The sequence below is a fragment of the Danio rerio genome, chromosome 23 (assembly GCF_052040795.2).
Source record: "Danio rerio strain M-AB ecotype USA chromosome 23, GRCz13ab, whole genome shotgun sequence".
NCBI classification, from domain to species: Eukaryota; Metazoa; Chordata; class Actinopteri; order Cypriniformes; family Danionidae; genus Danio; species Danio rerio.
In genome coordinates, this window is record NC_141043.1 from 42650001 (window position 1) to 42675113 (window position 25113).

Here is a 25113-nt window from a genome sequence, read left to right on the forward strand (position 1 = left end):
GTCTTGTCCATTAAAATGCAATGCAATCAACACTATAACAATACACAAGCTGTACCACACGTATGAATAAAGGAGTTCTTGAGATTTTAAGCTTAACATTAAATCTCTTGAAATTTAGGAAAGTTGACAATATTTTATGTGCAGGATCGGATGGATGGAAGGATGGATGGTTAGACGGACGGATATATAGATAGAGCTTTTTTCTAGATGGATAGAATGGACTTGAGGGATGCACAGATGAATGGACAGATTGAGAGATGTATAGAAAACAGATGAATGGATGGATGGACAGATGGGTGGATGTATAAATAATAGATGGATTTATGGATAGATCAAAGACAAGGATGGATGGATGGATGTATAGATAACAGATGCATGGATAGATCAATGATATATAGATGGAAGGATGGATGAATGCATAAAAATTAGATAGAATGGATGGATCGATAGATGCATGGATAGATCAATGGTGGATGGATGGATGGATGGATGGATGGATGGATGGGCAAATTGAGAGATGCATAGATAACAGATGAATGGACAGATTGAAAGATGGATGGATATATAAACAAATTGGATTCATGGATAGATCAATCATGGATGGATGGATGGATGGATGGATGGATGGATGGATGGATGGATGGATGGACAGATGGACGGATGGATTGATGAATGTTTAGGTAATAGATAGCAGATGCATGGATAGATCAATGATATATGGATGGAAGGATGAATGGATAGTTAGATGGATAGATTGATAGACAGATGGATGGATGGATGTTTAGATAATAGATAGAATGGATGTATGGATAGATTAATGGTGGATGGATGTATGGATAGACGGACAGATTGAGAGATGTAAAGATAAAACAGGTGGATAGGTGGAAGGATGGATGGATGGATGGATGGATGGACATAGAGAGATGCATTGTAAACAGATAGTTGGACAGATTCAGAGATGTATACATAATGGATGGATGGATGCATGAATGGATGGACAGAGTGATGAATATGTAAATAATAGATGGGTTCATGGATAGATCAATGATGAATGGATAGATGGATGGATGGATGAATAGATTGAGAAATGGATGAATAGATACATGGATTGATCAATGATATATGGACGGATGGATTGATAGACAGATGGATAGATGGATGAAAGTATAGATAATAGATGGATCAATGGGGGTTGGATGAATGGGGACGGATTAATAAATAAATGAATGGATGGATAGATAGATAGATAGATAGATAGATAGATAGATAGATAGAGATAGATAGATAGATAGATAGATAGATAGATAGATAGATAGATAGATAGATAGATAGATAGATAGATAGATAGATAGATAGATAGATAGATAGATAGATAGATAGATAGATACAAACTTTACATGAGTGTAGAGTCTCAAACCTTGCTATATTTATATATAAAACTATTTAGATGGATGGATGGATGGATAGATAAGATGCTGATCAAACAATATATGCATTTAAGATAGATAGATAGATAGATAGATAGATAGATAGATAGATAGATAGATAGATAGATAGATAGATAGATAGATAGATAGATAGATAGATAGATAGATAGAAAAATGGGTGAATAGATGGATGAGCAGATTGATAGGTGTATAGAAACAGATGAATGATAGATAAAAGGATATTGATGTATACACCAAGATAGATGTATGGATGGATGAACAGATCAAGCATACATGAATGAATGAATGAATGAATGGCTTTATAGATGGAAGAATGGCCTAGGGAGATGGACAGACAGACTTATCCTCTGTAATGTGTGTTCAGTAATGTGCTGTCCATCTTGTTGCTCAGGTCACTCTGTGAGAGGACGCTCTGGACTCCGGCATGTGACTGAGCTGAAAGATGACTTTACTGGCAGGCGATGGTTCGGATTATGACTACAGCGCACTGAGCTGCACCTCTGACACCTCTCTGAACGCTCCACCCGTCCACGAGCAGGAGGCCCTCAAGGGGGTTTATTACAAACGGGCGCAGCGGCTGCCTCCAACCGACCCAAACTTCACCGATGCCCTCCATCCCGACGCCAGCCTGCCGTCCTGCGCTCAGCGGCTGCACGTCATCATCAATGTTGGCGGCCTGCGTTACCAGTTCCCCTGGACCACTCTGGAGGATTTCCCCCTATCACGTTTGGGCCAGTTGCGTCTGTGCAGCACTTTCGACGAAATCATGCACATATGCGATGATTATGACGTGGTCCACAACGAGTTCTTTTTCGACCGGAGTCCCTGTGCCTTTCGCACTATCCTGACCTTCCTACGCGCCGGGAAACTGCGCTCTCTGCGGGAGATGTGTGCTCTGTCCTTCCAGGAGGAGCTGCTGTACTGGGGTGTCCCAGAGGAGAGTCTGGAGTGGTGCTGTCGGCGGAGGCTCCTGCAGCGGGTGGAGGAGTGTGATGAGCTGGAGCGCGTGGCGGAGGAGGACGAGGAGGATGAAGACGACAGCGAGAGTGGTTTGGCCAGGGAGTCTCGTCTGGGACGCTGCATGGGGAAACTGAGGGACATGGTGGAGAAACCGCACTCAGGGCTGCCAGGGAAGATCTTCGCCTGTCTGTCGGTCCTGTTCGTCACAATAACAGCCATCAATCTGTCCATAAGCACCATGCCTGCCATGAGGGAGGAGGAGGAGACTGTGAGTATGCATTTGGAGTCCAATTTTGGGTTTAATTCAGCATTAATACATAAAATATATATCATATAAATAATTTTTTCGTTTATTCATTTTCTTTTTGGCTTAGTCCCTTTATTAATCTGGGGTCACCACAGCAGAATGAACCGCCAACTTATCCAGCATATGTTTTACCCAGCGGATGCCCTTCCAGCTGCAACCCATCACTGGGAAACACCCATACTTACACTACGGACAATTTAGCTTACCCAATTCACCTATACCACAGTATTTGGACTACTGGAGCACCCGGAGGAAGCACACAAACATGGGGAGAACATGCAAACTCCACACAGAAATGCCAACTGACCCAGCCGTGGCTCGATTAAGCGATCTTCTTGCTGTGAGGTGATTGTGCTACTCACTGCGCCTCCGTGCTGCCCCATATATATATATCATTCATTCATTTTCTTTTCGGCTTAGTCCCTTTATTAATCCGGGGATGCCACAGCGGAATGAACCGCCAACTTATCCAGCACATGTTTTAAGCAGCGGATGCCCTTCCAGCTACAACCCATCTCTGGGAAACATCCACACACACTCATTCACATTCTTACACTATGGACAGTTTAGCCTACCCAATTCACCTGTACCACATGTCTTGACTGTGGGGGAAACCGGAGCACCCAGAGGAAACCCACGCAAACGCTGGGAGAACATGCAAACTTCACACACATATATATATATATATAGATACAGGGCTTGACATTAACTTTTTTTATCACTAGCCACAATTTTTTTGTTGGGAAAATATATTTTATATGCATAAATTTGACTTTTGCATGCTAAAATTACTTGATTTAAATTGTGTTATGCCAATATGCCTCCTTAACTTTTTTAAATTTATTTCACATGACTTTTTAGGGCTCAGCACTAAGGGTTTACCTTTTTTTTTTCTCTGGCCACACCAAACTAATTATTTCTTTGCCACAATTTTTTTTATGTGTCAAAACAAGCTAAAATTGCTGTATATACACTTTATTAAACAAAAATATTCTTAAAAATACCATTGATGTAGAAAAAAAGTTGAAATTGAGACATTAAATAGTTAAATGTATTACTTGGCAAGTCAAAATTATGACTTAACATCTCATAGTGAGAAACTGTGATTCTTATACCTTTATCATAATTTTAAGTAAAAACTTAGACATTTTAAGTCATAATTTAGAATTTTTCATCTTGTAATTTAAACTAATTTTTATTTAGTGAGCCAAAATTTCACTTTATCGTACAATTTTTATAATTATATATTTTTATTGAGCTTTTTCAAGAGTTAACAATACAGAACATCAAAACAAAGCAGCAAACAACTAAAGTAAAACATACAGTATATAAAATAAATAAGTAAAAAAAATAAATAAATAAATAAATAAAAAGGGAGCAGATACAGTATAAACCAGTGGGGAAAAAATTGTCAAATCAAATGAAGTGCTACTGTTTTAATATAATTCAAAAATGAATTCCAATTTTTTTTAATACTTCATCCTTTCCTCTCAAAGAATATGTAATCTCCTCCAATGGTATGCAGTTGCAAACTTTTAAGATCCTCAGTAAAATTGGTACATCAATGTCTGTTTTCTATTTTAAAGCAATGCATTTTTTAGCTATTGTCAGCAACATTTCAGTAAGTTTAATAGCATAATTATGTTGGAGGTCAGAATTTGTGTAATTGCCCAATAAACATATCTCTGGATCCAATGGAAAATCAATTCCATGAATCTGTGATTCATGAATCTGTGAATATTGCATACTTGTACCCACAACACTTTCACTTTAGGGCACAGCCATGTAGAATGCAAAAATGTACCTTCTTCTATACCATCTTCTATAATCTTCATTTGTGTAATCTGGATGAAGTATAATAAAGCCTGTGTAAGAAATTAAACTGGATTAGTTTAAATCTGGAATTCAAAGTTGAAGTAACTCGTACAGTTTGAACTATCAAAGTCACAATTTCAACTTTTAATGTTCTAATTTTTACATTTTAAGGCTTCTTTTTCATCGTACTTGACGGAAATGGGCTTTCATAATGTTTAATGTCTACTAGCTGTCTTTTTAACACAAAATTGTCCCAATAGTGTAACTAAAATACTTAATTCATGTTTGATCCAGAAGATCTACCTTCATGAAGAGTTTATTTGGAAATCAAACACATGTGCACCAGCTGATCAAGCTCTTTAAGTTCACTGGAAAATGATCTCCAGGGCCCGGTTTTTCAAAAGTAATCCACTAGGATTTTGGATAAGGGATTGGATCAAATCTTGAAAATGGGTTTTTCAAAAGAAAAAACGGATTATGTAATCGGATTAGATCACGTAATCAAATCTTGGTTTTGATCCGGATCAAACCTTTAGTTTGGGTTTTTCAGACCTTTTTTTGTAGGATCTGGATCAATCTGATCCAAAAAACCTGGATTAAACTGATCCCATCAGAAGGTTGGATTTAGCGTGGATTTCCTGTCCAAAATGTAATGAAAACTTAAAAAATGTATTAAATAATACTATTTTTGGATCATGCAGTATCTTACGAGATATACTATTTATTCATAAGGTTTTAATTTTATTTGTTCATCTGTCAGGCTATAGTGAGTATAGGCTTTAATGTATTTAGCCTTTCAGTATAGGCCTACAGCAAAGTACAGAGTTTGGCCTCATAAAATAATCCCCCAAACAGCTGTCAAAACTGACCAAAAACAATCAATTTTATTCTGTCACTAATTGATATATATATTCATCACAATGAAAAATATTTTTCTTTTTAGAATATTTATTAGCGATGCATGCAATGATTACAAAATAACAAAAAAAATTTGCAAAGAATGGCAATCGCTGATTTTTGAAATCACTTTCAACAATTGCAAAAAGAGACTGGGCAGAAGCACAGCTTCGTCTGGCAGAGGAACAACTGACTCTAACCAAACTGCAGCAAACCAAGGCCAATGACTTGAGATTCGCCTCCTAAAGGCTACGCTCAGACAAGCTGCTCTCTCCACATCAGATGAGGAAGTCTGAACTTATTGTGGAGTTTTTGACATTAAGTCTTTTTTTTATTTACATCTATATTTGAAACTTATTATAAATATCCTCAATGTACAGTGTTATAGGTCTCAGATGAGTGGACTGCTGAAAGAGGATGGGGTGGGGTTTTTCTTGTTTTTATTATTTATTATTATTATTATTATTTTAATAATTATTAAAACATTTTAGTTTTCATTTCAAATAAAAATAAAGTTATATTGACCCCACGCTGACTATTCTACTTTTCGCTCTTTACATATCTATAGTTCTACATTGTGATTTCCTATCCTGTTTGAGCACTAGTTATCCAGATTTAGTGATCCTGAAATGTTCCTATCCGGATCAGATTGATCCAGTCCGATGTTGCTTTGAAAAACTGGCTCAAAAAGTAAGCTGGATTACGTGATCACGGATCGCAAAAACAGGATTACTAAATCTGGATCAATTTTATCCGGATTAAACCTTTTGAAAAACCGGGCCCAGGTGTCTGAGGCTCATCTCTGCATTAATAAAGAGCAGGATCCAGCACACTTGCATTCAAGTTTACAGTCAACCAGACTCAAAAACCAAATGACATCTGTTCCAGCATATACGCTTCCGCTAAAGCAAAGGTCATCTTTTTCCAGAAATAATACGGGCAATTAGACCGACTGGCACTTTAAAACCAGCCCTTTCGCTAATCGAATTAAGACGTCCATTGTCTCGGCTCACATCAGTCACTGGAATAATGAAAATGGCTGCTCCTGGAACAGAGGAAAACAGAGCATTGCAAATTCAATTCAATTAGGCAACATACTGTAGCAACGCCATGACAAAGGCTCCCATTTTCATCAATTATGTTCGTTGTGCGTGGCACAGGCTATTTATAGCAATCTGACATGAGGGGGAAAGAAACTGTAGGAATTTTCCCCGCACATTTAATCATTTTGTCTACAGTACTTTCTGAGAAATCTGAATAGTACTGTTAAATATTTTAGCATTGCCTTCATCTGGATTTCTGTTGATATTTAGAGTAGAGGTTTATGATAATAATAATAGTTATTTGAATGGTCACACTTTACAGTAAGGTTTCACTAGGTAATATATTTACTTATAACATTATACATTATACTTACAGGACCTAATAGTGAACCGTGCATGCATTTATTTATTAATAATAGTTCAACATTTACTAATGTATTATTAACATCCAAAGTCACGCTTGTTAACATTAGTTACTATGCTGTAAGTTGACATGAACTAAATAATGAACAGGTGGCGCAGTACGTAGTGCTGTCGCCTTACAGCAAGAAGGTCACTGGTCCAAGCCTCGGCTAGGTCAGTTGGCATTTCTGTGTGGAGTTTGCATGTTGTCCCCACATTCGTGTGAGTTTCCTCCGGGTGCTCCGGTTTCCCCCACAAGTCCAAAAACATGTGGTACTGGTGAATCTGAATCTGAATGTGAATGAGGGTGTATGGGTGTTTCCCCGTGATGGGTTGGAGCTGGGGCGAGGGTCGAGTAGTATACATACACATATGTATATATACACGTAGTACAAAAACTATTTACATATCAGTGAATCGAATCACCAAATAAATAGAACCATCCTCAGGAAAAACAAGTACAATCTAAAGGAAAATATGATAACAAAGTTTGCTAAAAGCCCTTAAATGATGTAATGGATTAAATTCTTCCAATCTGTTGGAGCCTTCAACATAAACGCTCTTTTACTCATAGATTTTTTACAACGAGAAACAAAAAAATAAGTCTGAACAGAATGTCTAACTTGATAATTTAAGGAAAAAAATACCAAATATTGTTGTAAAAATTAAGGATACTAAAAATGAATACGTTTAAATATAAATTGAAGCCAGTGAATATGTCGTCTTGTGTGCAAAGATGGCCACTGCAACAGATCATACATTAAACAATGATGCGTCTATGGTAGTGTACTGAGCTCATGATCCAAACACAAACTAAAATAAATCAAAAGCGCCGAGCAGAGATGTCCGGCTAATCGAGCTCCCCCAGACAGAACTCCTTAAAAACCAGACATTTGTGTATAAAAGACCAACCCAGAACAAATCCGCAAAGTCTATTATATGCCTTATTAAGGGGAGCAAGATCTAATTTTAAGAGTTCCCACTTAGATATTCTTGGCATTTAAAGCAGGTTTGGTATGCTGTCCCGGGAGAGGACCCTGAGCTCGGAGATATTTGAGCCCAGGACCACTGCCTTCAATAAGCATATCAGGGGATCTGAGATCAGGTAGGTCTCGATAGCTCCCCATTTATAAGATGGGAGAAAAAGGAGGAGATGGGGTGGAAGGGGGGATTCCTCCAAAATGAAGATAGAGCAATAAGGAGAAATGATCCATTTATAGTAAGCTAGGATCACTCTGATTGGATTATTACTAATTACAGATGAGTGGCCAGCAGTGCTCAATCATATCACGTGCTCCTTTCGAAAATAGTTTATGAAACTTCACTTCACACATTGGCAAAATAAGTTAAAGAGAAAGTTTCTTGCGAACACTAAATGAAAAACAATGCCTAGACCGATAGAAGATACTAATTCCAAGGTTGACTTTACTTACATTATGATTAATATGTGATTTAAAGGAAAGTTCAGAATCAAGCCATACTTCGAAGTATTTAATCGTATCAACTTCATCCATAGGAGTACCGTCATTACATAATATACTTCATAATATACTTCAATTTTGCTCACAAGGCTTCTAACATTCAAATGAATAATTCTTAACCCTTTAACCTCATCCATCCTGAGGATGTATTATAATAACAACACAGATCCAATATATAATCATAGGATAACATCCCCCCTTCAAAAAAAAACCCACAGATAAACAACAAAGAAAATTAACCACTAAGGAACAAACACAAAAGACACATAAATACACTGAGACAACAACAAATAAACACAAAAAACTTTGAATACTCAACTTAAATCAAACACTCAACTTAAGCATTAGTCAGAATATTAATAATAATAATAAAGTAGATTATAATGATATTTTTTTCACCCCCAACAGTAATAATAATAACGTATGACAGTCCAAAGACATGCGGTGCAGGTGAATTGGGTAGGCTAAATTGTCCGTAGCATATGAGTGTGTGTGTGTGAATGTGTGTGTGGATGTTTCCCAGAGATGGGTTGCGGCTGGAAGGGCATCGCTGCGTAAAAAATTGCTGGATAAGTTGGCGGTTCATTCCACTGTGGCGACCCCGGATTAATAAAAGGACTAAGCCGACAAGAAAATGAAAGAATGAATGTTACCTCAAAATAGCTACACTTATTTAACCACACACACACACACACACACACACACACACACACACACAAATATATATATATATATATATATATATATATATATATATATATATATATATATATATATATATATATATATATATATTGAATAAGTATACCCAAACAATAATACTAATTAAAAATAGATATAACAGTATTGGTTGTCATGTTATCATTAACTACCATTAACTAATATAACCTTATAGTAAAGTGTGACCATTTGAATAAACACATAATGCCAATATGCAAATAGTTCTGATATCAACTTAAGTTTCATTATGGAAGCATGCAATCAATATTTATTAAATAGGGTGTAATGTTCAGTTTCACTGGCAGTGTTTTCACATTTACTGCTCCACAATCAACACATTTTGTTAGTGTTAAAGGTGCAATCCTGGGATTTAATGAGAACGAAAAAGACACAGGGAGGTATGAGGTGAAATAGTAATAAAGTGCTGCAAAAGTTCTTGAGATGTATTGAGGAAGGATGTGTTTCCATGAACCACTGTCTTCCTCTAGTGGTCTACTAGCAGTAGTACAACTACTTTTTTTTGTTACACCCAAAATACAAAACCCATCAACATTTATCCAGCCTCAAGCTTTGGTTGAACACTCTGATACGGAAAATATGTATTAATATACTTGATGATTAGGAGGTTTTAGCTGTTTGAGCTCTTAATGAAAGTCAGCAGGTGTCAGGAGTCCGGCTACAAAAAAGTATGAGCTATATATACAGTTGAAGTCCTTTAATTTTTTTTTCTTTTTTAAATATTTCCCAAATGATGTTTAACAGAGCAAGGAAATTTTCACAGTATGTCTGACAATATTTTTTCTTCTGGAGAAAGTCTTATTTGTTTTATTTCAGCTAGAATAAAAGCAGTTTTTAGTTTTTTAAAAGCCATTTTAGGGACAAAATTATTAGCCCCTTTAAGCTATATTTTTCCGATAGTCTACAGAACAAACCATCATTATACAATAACTCGCCTAATTACCCTAACCTGCCTATTTAACCTAATTGGCCTTATTTATGCCTTTAAATGTCACTTTAAGCTGTTTAGAAGTGTCTTGAAAATGTGAAGTAAAATATTATGTAATATTTCAGTTATTAGAAATGAGTTATTAAAACTATTTTGATTAGAAATGTGTTAAAAAAAAACTTCTTTCCGTTAAACAGAAATTGGAAAAATAAACAAGCAAAAGAAGGGGCTAATAATTAAGGGGGCGCTACTAATTCTGACTTCAACTGTATGTATGTATGTGTGTGTGTGTGTGTGAATGTATATATATATAAATATAAATATATATATATATATATATATATATATATATATATATATATATATATATATATATATGTATATGTATATATATATATATATATATATACAGTTGAAGTCAGAATTATTAGCCCCCTTGAATTATTAGCGCCCCTGTTTATTTTTTCCCCCTATTTCTGTTTAATGTAGGGAAAATTGTTTCAGCACATTTCTAAGCATAATAGTTTTAAAAAACTTATTTCTAATAACTGATTTATTTTATCTTTGCCATGATGACAGTAAATAATATTTTACTTGATATTTTTTAAGACACTTCTATACAGCTTAAAGTGACATTTAAAGGCTTAACTAGGTAAATAAGGTGAACTAGGCAGGTTAGGGTAATTAGGCAAGTTATTGTATAATGATGGTTTGTTCTGTAGACTATCAGGAAACAATTTTGCTTAAAGGGGCTAATAATTTTGTCCCAAAAATGGTTTTAAAAAATTAATAACTGCTTTTATTCTAGCCGAAATAAAACAAATAAGACTTTCTCCAAAAGAAAAAATATTATCAGACATACTGTGAAAATTTCCTTGCTCTATTAAGCATCATTTGGGAAATATTTAAAAAAGAAAAGAAAAATCAAAAGATGGCTAATAGTTCTGACTTCAACTTTGTGTGTGTGTATACAATATATATATATATATATATAAATATATATATATATATATATATATATATATATATATATATATATATATATATATATATATATATATATAAATATATATATATATATATATATATATATATATATATATATATATATATATATATTATTTTTTAACACATCTACAGCTATGCAGTGGCACAACTAGGTTAATTAGGGAAGTTATTTCATAAGGATGGTTTGTTCTGTAGTCCTAAACTTTTCCGCCCGCTACCCCCAAAATGACAATGCCAGTGACTCACGACCCCCAATATCCTCTGAGGCTATTATAAATACAGAATCCCTGCTTGCAATGGCGCACACGCACCAATAGACCCAAGTCTATTTAATTTAATTTTTTAATGTATGTCAGTGCTGTAAATGTGCCAGAAAGTTTAAACTGGTGGTATAATATCAGTCTGCTGCATCTGACGCTATTGCTGTGTCTTTAATATAATGTAATTACCCCAGGGGTCGCAATCCAATAGAACTATTAACTATAAGCTACTAGAGTAACTATATAGTAACTATAAACGACTATTTTTTTTTCTTTTCAGTAGGTTATGGATAAAATATGGGAATTCTTATGGTTTCATAAAAATAAGTAGATTTTTGGAAATCACCAGGCGACCCCCCCCCCCCCCCCCCCTATTGTTCCGTGACCCCTCGAAGGGTCCCGACCCCCACTTTGAAAACCACTGCTGTAGACTATTTAAAAAAATAGAGCTTAAAGAGGCTAATAATTTTTTATCTAAAATGGTGTTTAAAAAAATGGAACTGCTTTTATTCTAGCCAAAATAAAACAAATAAGACTTTCTCCAGAAGAAAAAATATTATAGGAAATACAGCGAAAAATTCTTTGCTCTGTTAAACATCACTTGGGAAATATTTGAAAAAGAAGAAAAAAAAGCAATTCACAGGAGGATGAATAATTCTGGCTCTCTCCTTTTGTATTCCAGGGCAAATGCTCTCAGATGTGCTACAACATCTTCATCGTGGAGACGGTGTGCGTGGCCTGGTTCTCGCTGGAGTTCACTCTGCGCTTCATCCAGGATCGCAGCAAGCTTGCCTTCCTCCGCCGGCCGCTCAACCTAATCGACGTCATCGCCATCCTGCCCTACTACATCACGCTGGTGGTGGACAGCACCTCCACGGGGGAGAAGCGCCTAGGCTCGGGCAGCAGTTACCTGGACAAAGTGGGCCTTGTGCTGCGTGTTCTGCGGGCGCTGCGGATCCTCTACGTTATGCGTCTGGCAAGACACTCGCTGGGACTCCAAACACTTGGTTTGACAGCGCGTAGATGTACACGAGAGTTCGGTTTACTCCTGCTATTCCTCTGCGTCGCGATAGCGCTTTTTTCCCCACTGCTCTACCTGATTGAAAACGAAGCCGCAGCCACGAGGGAGTTCAGTAGCATCCCTGCCACATACTGGTGGGCTGTTATTACAATGACCACGGTTGGATATGGAGATATGGTGCCGCGCAGTATCCCAGGACAGGTGGTAGCACTTAGCAGTATCCTCAGTGGGATCCTGCTCATGGCGTTCCCGGTAACCTCCATCTTCCACACTTTTTCCCGCTCCTACGTAGAGCTCAAGCAGGAACAACAGCGGCTGCTCCAGCGCAGGACTCACTTCCTACTGCGCAGCCGCATCGCAGGGCTGGGCAGCGACCTGTCGTTGGAAAGTGATGTGCTGTTTCCTAGTGTGTCATCTGAACATAGAAACCGAGAGGAGTAAACGTACTGAATTGAGGATGTGTGGAATATGAAGCAGCTTCTATTTTTTTTATATCTTGAATATTGTATTGTGTATTATTCGACAACAGTTTTTTTAAAGACATGCTCAGTTCTGAACCATCCAGCAGAGTTTAAAGTGTTCCTATTATGTAAAGTGATTCACTCAGATCAAGTTTGATTCATGGTTTTGATTTCACCATTATGACGTTTCAATTCCCTGAAACCTTCGTTCATCTTCAAACCACATATGAAGATATTTTAGATGTAATCCTGGAGCTCTCTCATCCTACTGCGCAGCCACATTGCAACTCTGTATAGCGACTTGATTTAGTCCCGCCCCCCCCAATAAATTGTGTTATTAATTACCATTATGTTGTATCAATCCCCTGAAACCTTTGTTTATCTTCACAACACAAATCAAGATATTTTAGATGTAATCCTGGAGCTCTCTCATCCTACTGCGCAGCCGCATTGCAGTTCTGAGTAGCGACCTGTTTTAGTTTCCCCCAATAAATTCTGTTATTAATTACTCACCATTATGTCATTTCAATCCCCCCGAAACCTTCGTTCATCTTCAGAACACAAATTAAGATATTTTAGATGTAATCCTGGAGCTCTCTCATCCTACTTCGCAGCCACATTGCAACTCTGTATAGCGACTTGATTTAGTCCCCCCCAATAAATTGTGTTATTAATTACCATTATGTTGTATCAATCCCCTGAAACCTTTGTTTATCTTCACAACACAAATCAAGATATTTTAGATGTAATCCTGGAGCTCTCATACTACTGCGCAGCCGCATTGCAGGGCTGGGCAGCGACCTGTCGTTGGAAAGTGATGTGCTGTTTCCTAGTGTGTCATCTGAACATAGAAACCCAGAAGAGTAAACATACTGAATTGAGGATGTGTGGAATATGAAGCAGCTTCTATTTTTTTTATATCTTGAATATTGTATTATGTATTATTCGACAGCAGTTTTTTTTTAAAGACATGCTCAGTTCTGAACCATCCAGCAGAGTTTAAAGTGTTCCTATTATGTAAAGTGATTCACTCAGATCAAGTTTGATTCATGGCTTTAATTTCACCATTATGAAGTTTCAACTCCCTGAAACCTTCGTTCATCTTCAAACCACATATGAAGATATTTTAGATGTAATCCTGGAGCTCTCTCATCCTACTGCGCAGCCGCATTGCAGTTTTGAGTAGCGACCAGTTTTAGTTTCCCCCAATAAATTCTGTTATTAATTACTCACCATTATGTCATTTCAATCCGCCCGAAACCTTCGTTCATCTTCAAAACACAAATGAAGATATTTTAGATGTAATCCTGGAGCTCTCTCATCCTACTGCGCAGCCACATTGCAACTCTGTATAGCGACTTGATTTAGTCCCCCCCCTCAATAAATTGTGTTATTAATTACCATTATGTTGTATCAATCCCCTGAAACCTTTGTTTATCTTCACAACACAAATCAAGATATTTTAGATGTAATCCTGGAGCTCTCATACTACTGCGCAGCCGCATCGCAGGGCTGGGTAGCGACTCGTCTTTAGAAAGCGACATGCTGTTTCCTAGTGTGTCATCTAAACATAGAAACCCAGAAGAGTAGACGTACAGAATTGAGGATGTGTGGAATATATTGCAGCTTTTATTTTGTGTATCTTTAATATTGTTTTGCATATTATACATCAACTGCTATTTTTACAGACATGCTCAGTTCTGAAACATCCAGCAGAGTTTAAAGTGTTCCTTTTATTAATAGAGATAGCGATTCACTCCGATCACATTTGATTCATTTGATTTCACCATTATGACGTTTCAATCCCCTGAAACCTTCCTTCATCATCAGATTAACTTATTTTAGATGAAATCCTGGAGCTCTCTCATCCTACTTAGTTCTGAACCATGAGTTGAAAGAATCCGTATTATGTAGGGATATAACCAGCACAGGCTCATTGTGGATTCGTACCCCCATATACATTTCTGGAGAGCTCGAATTATGTACTATGAGCGAGGTATGTCTGGTTATTTTGTATGCAAAACAAACTCTATGGGGCAGGATGACGCCGCTTACAGCTTTTTCGTTGTTACCAGTTTGCACAGTGGCTTGCCGGGTATGTTGGCGGACTTGGGACGTAGAGCAGTGTTCACCGAGATGACGGGGTTCAAGTCCGATGAAGAACTGTTCCAGAAACCAGGTAAAACAAAAACAACTACAAAAAAAAATTTATTATTAAGCAAACAGAAGGCTGAAAAGGTGGTGAAATCACGTGGTCACAACTGCTTTTTTTCTAGATTGGTTTTGATGACACTATCGGTTGGGTTTAGGGAAGGTGGTGGATGGCACAGTCAGTCGACAGCAAACTGGCCTGGTCGGCTGAAGTGTATATTGCGCCCTCTGGTGGATTTATGCAGAAGAGGATACACTAGAGAAATTTAAGATTATCAAAAAGTGTACACATCGATCTCTGGTGGATTTGCAAAAACAAAAACTGCGAGAAGACGAACCTCTGGTTACATATTTCAATGTCCCTAGAAATGTAGACCTGAATATGTATCCGCAATAAGCCTGGGTTGGATATAACGATTCACAAATTTTTTTTTTTTGAATATTATATTTTTCTTTTCTTAAAGCGACATAGAGCGATACAGAAAGCAACAGCAATTATAAAGACGAAACAGAAAAAAAATAAATAAATAAAAAAATAAAATACAAATAAAAGGGACATAACACAGAAAAAAAGAAGGTTTTAAAACGATTCACTAATTTTTTAATGATTTTTTTAATAAGGTTAGTTCACCCAAAATTAAATTCTGTTATTTATTACTTACCATTTTGTCATTTCAATCCCCCAAAATCGTTGTTTTTTTTTTAAACGCAAATTAGAATAAATCTTAAAGTGTGCCTATTATGTATGTAAATAATGATTCACTCAGCTCATGATGTGTTTAATATCTTAACCTTAGTTAGCTAGCTATGGAGCATAGCTCACAATTTTGTTTTACCCCCCCTCCAAACAAACATTTCTTGTTCAATTGGTCATCTTTAAAACACAAATGAAGATATTTTAGATGAAATCCTGGAGCTCTCTCATCCTCCATAGACCGCAACAATACAGAGACACTCAGGTCCAGAAAGGAACATAAGCATTCTCAAAACATTCCCTGTGACTTCAGTCAGTCAGCTTTAATCGTATGAAGCACTAAGAATACTTTTCTTCACCAAGAATCTGTTTAAATGATTTTGTTCGTCTATGCCTTCTCTTTCTCATCAGGTCATCCAGATGTGCTTTACTATGGGCAGTACCATGAATTGCCATTAGAGTCAGTAGTGGAACACGCAAGTATCATATTGCAGTAAACATGTACTCTAATCTGAAGCGGAAGACATCAAAGCCATTTTTACAGTGATTCGAAACAACCCAAGGGTGAGAAAATGATGACAGATTTTCTTTTTTGGATGAACCGTCTCTTGAAATATAAATGTTCAGTTTTGGTCTTGATGGTTCCGCTAAATCAGGGGTGCCCAAACTTGAAGGGGCTTGATTGAGGCTAGTGGGCCGCAGGTAAATATAGTTGCCATAGGAAACTTTCTAATTTATTTAATAATATTTAATAATAAGTAGAAAACTTTGCTTTGAGTTAACTAATGCAGCAACATTTATTTTACATTTTATAATGAACGTATTACAGTAAAAACAAAGACAATCTCATTTATAACAGCATGGAGTTACACTAGTTTTGCCTTGATTTGCTCACTGATGTCTTCTGCATAGTCTCCTATCCGTTGAGTGATATTAGCCCCTTTCACACATACAGACCTTTTTTGTATGTTGTATGTGTGAACAGGTCCTTTTTGAAAATACCGGTGAATTCGTTCTGGCTATTTTCTGGAAAGAGAAGTTGTAAGATTACCGGCAATTTGCCGGAATGCTGCGCTGTGTGAATGCAGAAGGAAGATTGCCGTAATAAGCGCGTGCACGTCTAGAACGTGTTGACGTGAGACGTCTGCTTTAGCCAATCACAACAGTCAGACGCATTTACGTCCGTGCGGTTTGTGAGGATAAAAGCCTTTAGCTGCGTCCCAAATGTGCTATGTACTTATGCACTTACACACTCAACAGGATAGTACATGTATGTAGTGTTGTCCCAAATGGCACACTGTTTTTTTACTAAACGGAAATTCAAACCATTTCCCTGATGACGTTTGACAGTTGCCAAATCAGTGAAATAAACGACCGAATTATCAAATAATACCTATCGTGAGTATTGCCGCATTCACCATCGGGAGGCGATATAATCACTCGTAGGAGAATTTTGCTTTCTCCACCCAAAATAAATAAAGTTATCCAACATGTGCGTCCGATAGCTCCGCCCCTTCCGCTACGTAAGCAAACCTGCGGTCGTTGAGTGCGTGAAGTGTCCATCATTCCACACTTCATTTTAGCGACTGAATGAGTGCATCATCCGGGTAATTAAAGTGCACTTATTATTTTAAGAGTTTTCAGTGTGAACGCACTACTTACACTATTTATACTACAAAATGGCGTAGAATAGTGCATAAGTATGCGATTTGGGACGCAGCTTTTGAATATTTTCCCAGACACCTTTAGCTGCTAGAAGTTAGTCAGATCACGTTTATATGTTCTTCTTAATGCCAACTGTGTAAATAATCATCGATGAGATGCTTATGATAAGCCGTTGTTGGTTTACGTTCGTGTGCCTGTGAAACAGCCTGTGAGCGCCTGCACACGCACATATTATGAACATCTCGACATGCGAAAGTGATCCTGCGAAAGTTGTTCACAATATTGATCATCCACAGAGTTTGTAATGTAAGTTAGTCAAATGTTTACAAATACAAGCGCAGCCGTTTAAAGCTCATTTGTGGTGAATGATGTCAGAATTTACCGGTATTTTGGAATGGATGTGTGAATGCTCTTTTCCGGAAAATTTCCGTAACGTCCTCGCCTGTGTGAACAGCACTTTTTTGAATATACCGGTAAAGTCGCTCCGGAAATTTTCCAGATATTTACCGGTATCACTGTGTGAAAGGGGCTATTATTTACAATTTTAAAAATCTGATTTATTTGCAGCATTTAATTGAAACATTTCATTTCAGTTTGCATTTTTGTAGCTCAGCAATGAAGCGAACAAAAAAAAGGTTACGTCAAATTAGAAATGAAGATCTCTTTTAAAGACATTCGCCCCAACCCTCTCTATCTTTCTCACTCTCTTTTTAGATGGAATGCTGAGCCAAATCAGAGGTTACAATGGGCCAACTTTGGCCCGCGGGCCCTACTTTAGGCATCTCTGCATTAAATGGCTCTTTAGGGAACCCTTTTTGTACTTTTTGGCATCTTTATTTCTAAGTGTGCATTTTGAACTTTGCAGACACGTCACAGTAGACAGAAATATCAGTATATCAGAAAAGAAACAACAGGTCACTTTAAGTGATTTTCACTTTAAGTTTTTCAACTGAACTTATCAACGTCTTTGGGTTTATTTGAAAATGACTGAATGAGGTCAGTCCTAATGGAAGAGGTCACTTAAAGAAATGTATTATGCTATTTGTTCACTTTCATGACATTCTACAAAAAGGAGAATTTTTAAGAAGGCATTATTTGGCTCTTTTCTCCATATTCAATTATGAATAATGGCGGACTGGTCCTTTTAATCTTCTTCAAGATTTAATGTCTACATAAATGTGTTATAAAGTTTCATAAAATGATTAAGAAAGACTTCCGAAAGCATTTGAAATGTGTTATTCACTGAAAATCTCAGACAAGTCAGTAACCCAACCTGATTTATTCACTTAATGTTAAAAAGAATATGCCAAAAATTGATTTCAATAGAAATGTTTTGGTCCCACTTTATATTAAGTGGCCTTAACTAATATGTACTTACACAAGAATTAATAGTTTGTTACAATGTACTTATTGTGTAAATATGTATTTACTGCGTACTTAATACCTGTATGTAACTACACCTGTAATTAACTTCTGTAACTACATTTGTAAATACACTGCTGACCATTCCCTACACCTTAACCCACCCTTAAACCTACTCATGCCACCAAACCTGTTCATAACCCAACCCCTATCCCAACTCATGAGCACCACAAGTGTTCTCAAATACATTATGAACACAGTAAGTACATTGTATTTATTTTTAATGCAACTACATGGTAGTTAAGGACACTTAATATAAAGTGGTATCAATGTTTTATGTGAAGATTTTTTTCGGTGTAAATACTAATATTATCTGAAAGCTTTTGATTTATGAATAAAAATGACTCAAATTAAATTGTAAATTTAACTTAAAGCTTTAGAAAATGTTTTTATACAGTATAAAAAGTAATCACATTTTTTAAACAAGAACAGGTAGTAGAATAATAAATGCGCTGCAACAACTAGAATGAAGAGCCAGATTGTCATTTTTAAGTTAAAAATATTTAATTTGTTGTTGAGATTATATAAATAAGAATCAATAACCTACTTTTATGGTGCTTTTTGCCCTTTCAATAAATTTATATTGAAAACAAGAACCAGGAAAGCAGAGGAAAGTAATAAATGACATGCTGGTTTGAAATGGTAAATAATCACATTTGTTTTATTTTCAGGGTTAATTAATTCCTTTACTAATCAAATCTGAGCATGTCTGCTTTAAATCAATAACTTCATGCCATATTATTGTTATTATTATTATTATGTTGCCACATTTCTAAACTTTTCTTCTGTATAGGATGTGTTCACACAAGGCTTTTTACACATTTCTAAATAAATAACAAAAATACATAAGGAATACTATTAGGGCTTCACGATTAATCGAAAAAAGATCACGATCTCGATTCGCCCCTACACACGATCTCAATTTAGCTTTTCTACGATTATATTTTCAAGGTCAGGAGAGAAGCAATGCAGTCGCACAAGTCTTCACAGCAACACTGACACCTTCAAATGGCGTTAAAAGTGTCACATACTGTGTTTATACGGTATAATTCACCCAGAAATGTGATTTCTATCTAAATGTAATGATTTATTTGCAGCGGCGAAATCACACGTTAGCCGACCACGAGCTATTGAGAACGTGCATGTGCACGTAGCACTCCAATGACAGCTACTTTAGTGAACACAACCTGCATAGGCTGTGAATAACAAGTACTAAAGTTGTAAATAAAGTTCAGTTTGTTGCACAGAGCTATCGTTTGAGAGCCGCGCTGAAGGAATGATTTGCATGAGTGTGTGTTTTATTAGTGACAGCGGCCATGAGCCACGTTCGGAAGTGAAAATGAAACTGGCCACACAACATTTAAATGCTCATGACGCATTTTACAGTAATAATTAGGACAAGCATTTGATAAGTTTTTTCTTTCATAGCGAACACACAGTGTTGTGCATGAAAATAAATGTTTAGCAGTGTCAGTATAACTAGTCTAGCTTATATAATGTTGAATAAAATGCAAGAAGAATTCTGATAATGACAAATGTCTGATTGTACCAATTAAAACAAATGATCTAATAATGCTGTCAATGACAAATGACAAGCACATGTCTTAAACATAATAAATCAACTTCAGAATTATGAAAAGTTATATTCTGATATAGGCGAGGCAGTGGCGCAGTAGGTAGTGCTGTCACCTCACAGCAAGAAGGTCGCTGGTTCGAACCTCGGCTCAGTTGGCGTTTCTGTGTGGAGTTTGCATGTTCTCCCTGCCTTAGCGTGGGTTTTCTCCGGGTGCTCCAGTTTCCCCCACAGTCCAAAGACATGCAGTACAGGTGAATTGGGTAGGCTAAATTGTCAGTAGTGTTTGAGTGTGTGGGTGAATGTGAGATGGGTTGCGGCTGGAAGGGCATCCGCTGCGTAAAAACTTGCTGGATAAGTTGGCGGTTCATTCCGCTGTGGTGACCCCGGATTAATAAAGGGACTAAGCCGACAAGAAAATGAATGAATGAATTAATATATTCTGATATATTCATTTTACTGTGAATTAACAAACAGGACATATGTAGCGGAGGCCAGCTAGTAAGTGCTGTGCAGGTCGGACCGGGTTGGGTGCTGTAGGACCGGCAGGGTTACATTGGTGTCGTGACCCGGATGGGAGTGAGTTTTAGGGGGGTGAGTGTAACCGTGGCCAGCCAGTAAGTGCTGTGCAGGTAAACTTCACTCCTCTGATCTCCAAAGGGTGCTGTAGCGACAGACGCTAAAGACCATGGTTTTTAGTCTCCTTGTTAGAGCAACCGACTCTCATGCGGAAGCTCGCCAGTTCGATCCCAGCTCGGAGCGGGGTTGGGTCTTGTAAGACCGGCGGGGTTACACATATTTGAAAGTCTGTTCAAGTCCACCATAATGACTGTACAAAATTGAGCATTTTAAGCAACAGTAGAGCTACACATGAGCCTAATATTATTAGTGTTGTTTTATCGTATCGTCACTTAAGAATTATGAGGTTCTATCTGTCAAAATTGAGTTATTGACATATTTTTATTAAATGACAACTTATTGTTTACATTTTAAGACTTTAAAAAAAAAAAAAGTTGCACACATACTGTTTGCTATATGGATTGCAAAAACTTTGAATGCTCAATTTCTCAAAACCATTCAATGCAGACAGAACCTTATAATCCTAAGGTGACGATATGTTTGAGAATTAACAATAATAATAGCACACTCATCTTAACCTTTATTTTACATGTGTGGCACTTAGTGACTTAGTGTTTGTTTTACATTCTTGCTGGATTTTGATTACGTCCGCGTGACCTCAGATTGGGTCGGCCCCTCTCGAAACCAGCCGGCCGTCGCCTATTGGACCAAATGCTTAACATTTATTATTATTATTATTATCATCATAATATCACATCTTGTAAGAGATAAAAGCTTGTAAAAGCATGTAAAAACAATACATATTAAAAAAAAAAAAAAAAAAAAAAAACCTGACCGGCCCACATTTTAAAAAATGGTCCGGCCCTTCTGGCATTTGCCAGAATTGCCAGATGGCCAGTCCGCCCCTGTTTACATCTAAAGTATAGTAAGAAAGAATCGTGATCTTGATTTTAAGCAAAAAAAAAATTGTGATTCACTTTTTAGCCAGAATCGTGCAGCCCTAATTACTATTACTATATAGTTATGAATCTTCGACACTTATGTTTGCCTTCCTGGTCTTTATTATTTGCAAGCATATGAGTAGAAGTGAATGCCAAAAAAATCTTCTGTGATGGAACCTTAACATCATGATGCTCATTTTACATATACATTAACCTTCATACGCTCCACTTTGTTAAATGTGCACATGTGTTTTCAGTACTTCACTATCTTCCCTTTGTGCATTTTAATGATAACATACACACTAATGATGTCACACTAGTGTATCACTTCAATGATGTGTGTTTAAACACTTGGTCCAGGTGTTGTGCTGCTGATATGTACTAAAGTGTACGATGTATAATTACAGAATGTACCACAATATACAATCTCCAATGTTTACTGCTACAAATATCCATGTGCCAGGACCATCTCCCTCTTCAGGTTCTTAATTGTGTGCTGTACAGTTTTTATAATAATGTTGTTCAAAATAAATCACACATAACATGGATCAGTTTTATTGTGTGTTTGTCTAAAACTCGCTTTGTTATTTTTGATTGTTTATTTAAACAATATATTTAACAGACCTTCTGCAGTCCTCTGTTAATCGAGTTGTTATTTGAGTTACTGTTGCCTTTCTATCAGCTGGAACCAGTCTGGCCATTCTCCTCTGACCTCTGGCATCAACAAGGCATTTGTGCCCACAGAACTGCCACTGACTGGATATTTTTTATTTTTTTAGCCATTTTCTGTAAACCCTAGAGATGGTTGTGCGTGAATCACAGTAGATCAGCAGTTTCTGAAATACTCAGACCAGCCCGTCTGGCACCAACAACCGTTCAAAGTCACTTAAATCACCTTTTTTTCCCATTCTGATGCTGGGTTTGAACTGCAGCAGATCGTCTTGACCATGTCTACATGCCTAAATGCATTGTGTTGCTGCCATGTGATTGGCTGATTAGACAAACAGTTGGAGAGGTGTACCTAATAAAGTGGCCGGTGAGTGTATATATTTTACATTGTGTAATATTGGAATTAAGTGATTTCGAATCGCAACCAAATTCAATTTTCATTAATGAGTATAATATTTTTACCCCAAAACTTTGTTATAAATTATCTATATAATCTGTTACGTTTAGTAGGATACACAAGTGATAATCAGTGTTAAAACTACATTTCAATTAACTCTAAGACAGTCCAAAATTCTGTAACATATGAGCTTTTGAATAAAAAGAAAATTAATGGATTCAATGCATTAATATAAAGATATAAAATAATATATAATATAAATATTGTAATAATAATATATAATATAAAATTTGAATAGTATTACCAAATTTTATGTAATCCCATTTGTGCGGTACATAATGTGCAGTTATGTGCAGTATTTGTCTAACACTCGCAGAATTGGACAGTAAATACTATGATCACATCATTAAACAACAGCCTTAATAGTTTCCTAGACCTAGAGCAACCAGCCTTCGCCAGCAGATGGCAGCAGCGACAAATATTTGACCAATTAGAAATGATTGTAAAATAACCTTATAGCACACTATTGAGCAGATGAAGGAATTGGCTTCAGGCTATAGTTTTTTTGCTATTTGTAAGGCTGTCAAAACCTGATGAGACTTGTCATCTTAGGAAATGGCAAGCTCAAGAGACATGTCTTGAAAGTATGAATAAACGTAATCACAGTTCTAGTCCCTGTAATTTTATAAGAAATGCACATTACATCAGATTTCCCCTTATTTAGGAAGAAGACTGACTCACAGACATGTAGACAGACATACATGCATACATAAATGCTGGATTCCACACAATTCCTTCATGTCCCGATAAAAATCGATTAAGTTAACTTAGTTGTTTTTACAATTTTAAGTGGGTTGAACATAAAACAATTAAGTTGTCCCAAAAAAAACCTGAATAATTGTGTTAATTCAGCTCATTTTAAATGAGTAGTTTAAACGAGCAGCAAAAGTAAAAAGGAAATTGCAAATACTATTTTCTACAACTATAGGGATTATTGTTCACTACAATACACCAGTTTACTGTAGTGAAAACTAAAGTCTAAACTACATTTTTAAAAATATTTATGAATCGATTAAAATAAATGAATAAATGCCTCCAAAACATTTATTTTATTTTATTTTTTAATTTTATTTTATTTTATTCATTCATTCATTTTCCTTTGGATATTCCCTTTATATTATATTATAATGTTTTATATTATATTATATTATATTATATTATATTATATTATATTATATTATTATGTTTTGTATTATATTAAATTATATCAAATTATATCATTTTATATTATATTATATTATTATGTTTTGTATTATATTATTTTATATTAAATTATATCATTTTATATTATATTATATTATTATGTTTTGTATTATATTATTTTATATTAAATTATATAACTTTATATTATATTTTATTATATAATAATATAATATAAAGTTATATAATTTAATATAAAATATATATATATTATATTATATTATATTATATTATATTATATTATATTATTTAAAAAAAAAAAAAAACACTTTAAAGTACCAGCTGCAGGTCTGCAGTCTTTAGCACTGTTTCCTCACTGCAAGAAGGTTGCTGGTTAAAGCCCCGGCTGGGTCTGCCTGTGTTGGTGTGGATTTCCTCCAAGTGCTCCAGTATGAATATACATGTAGTTTAATTTCTTATTTTTTGCTGCCTTTCACTATTTTGTAATGTTTTATTTATTTATGTATTTATTTATTTATTTTAACACTGAGCAATGACGTTATTGGTGTCCCAGATCCAGCAATAGGTGGCCCAGTTACCTTAAATTCACATTGGAGTCATGACAAACCTTTCTAGACTCTCTCAATTCAATTCAAATCAATTCATTCATTCATTTTCTTGTCGGCTTAGTCCCTTTATTAATCCGGGGTCGCCACAGCGGAATGAACTGCCAACTTATCCAGCAAGTTTTTACGCAGCGGATGCCCTTCCAGCCGCAACCCATCTCTGGGAAACATCCACACACATTCACACACACACACTCATACACTACAGACAATTTAGTCTACCCAATTCACCTGTACCACATGTCTTTGGTCTGTGGGGGAAACCGGAGCACCCGGTGGAAACCCACGCGAAGACAGGAAGAACATGCAAACTCCACACAGAAACGCCAACTGAGCCGAGGTTCGAACCAGCAACCTTCTTTCTGTGAGGCGACAGCACTACCTACTGCGCCACTGCCTCGCCCTCAACTCAATTCAATAATTGCTT

General features: G+C 36.3%; 1 protein-coding gene across 3 annotated transcripts in view; it reads left to right on the forward strand.

Annotated features, from left to right (window-relative positions):
- The window catches only part of kcng1 (potassium voltage-gated channel, subfamily G, member 1), a 54085-nt gene extending 40031 nt beyond the window's left edge, over window positions 1-14054 (forward strand). The window contains exons 2-4 of one of the 3 annotated variants that reach the window (XR_015522990.1): window positions 1840-2676; window positions 11970-13012; window positions 13180-14054. Coding sequence is in view for 1 of the 3 variants with exons in the window: in NM_001110410.1 (NP_001103880.1) it covers window positions 1891-2676; window positions 11970-12749 (1566 nt within the window). In the remaining 2 variants the exon portion in view is untranslated. 3 annotated transcript variants of the gene reach the window in all.
- Window positions 14055-25113: the final 11059 nt, after the last annotated feature.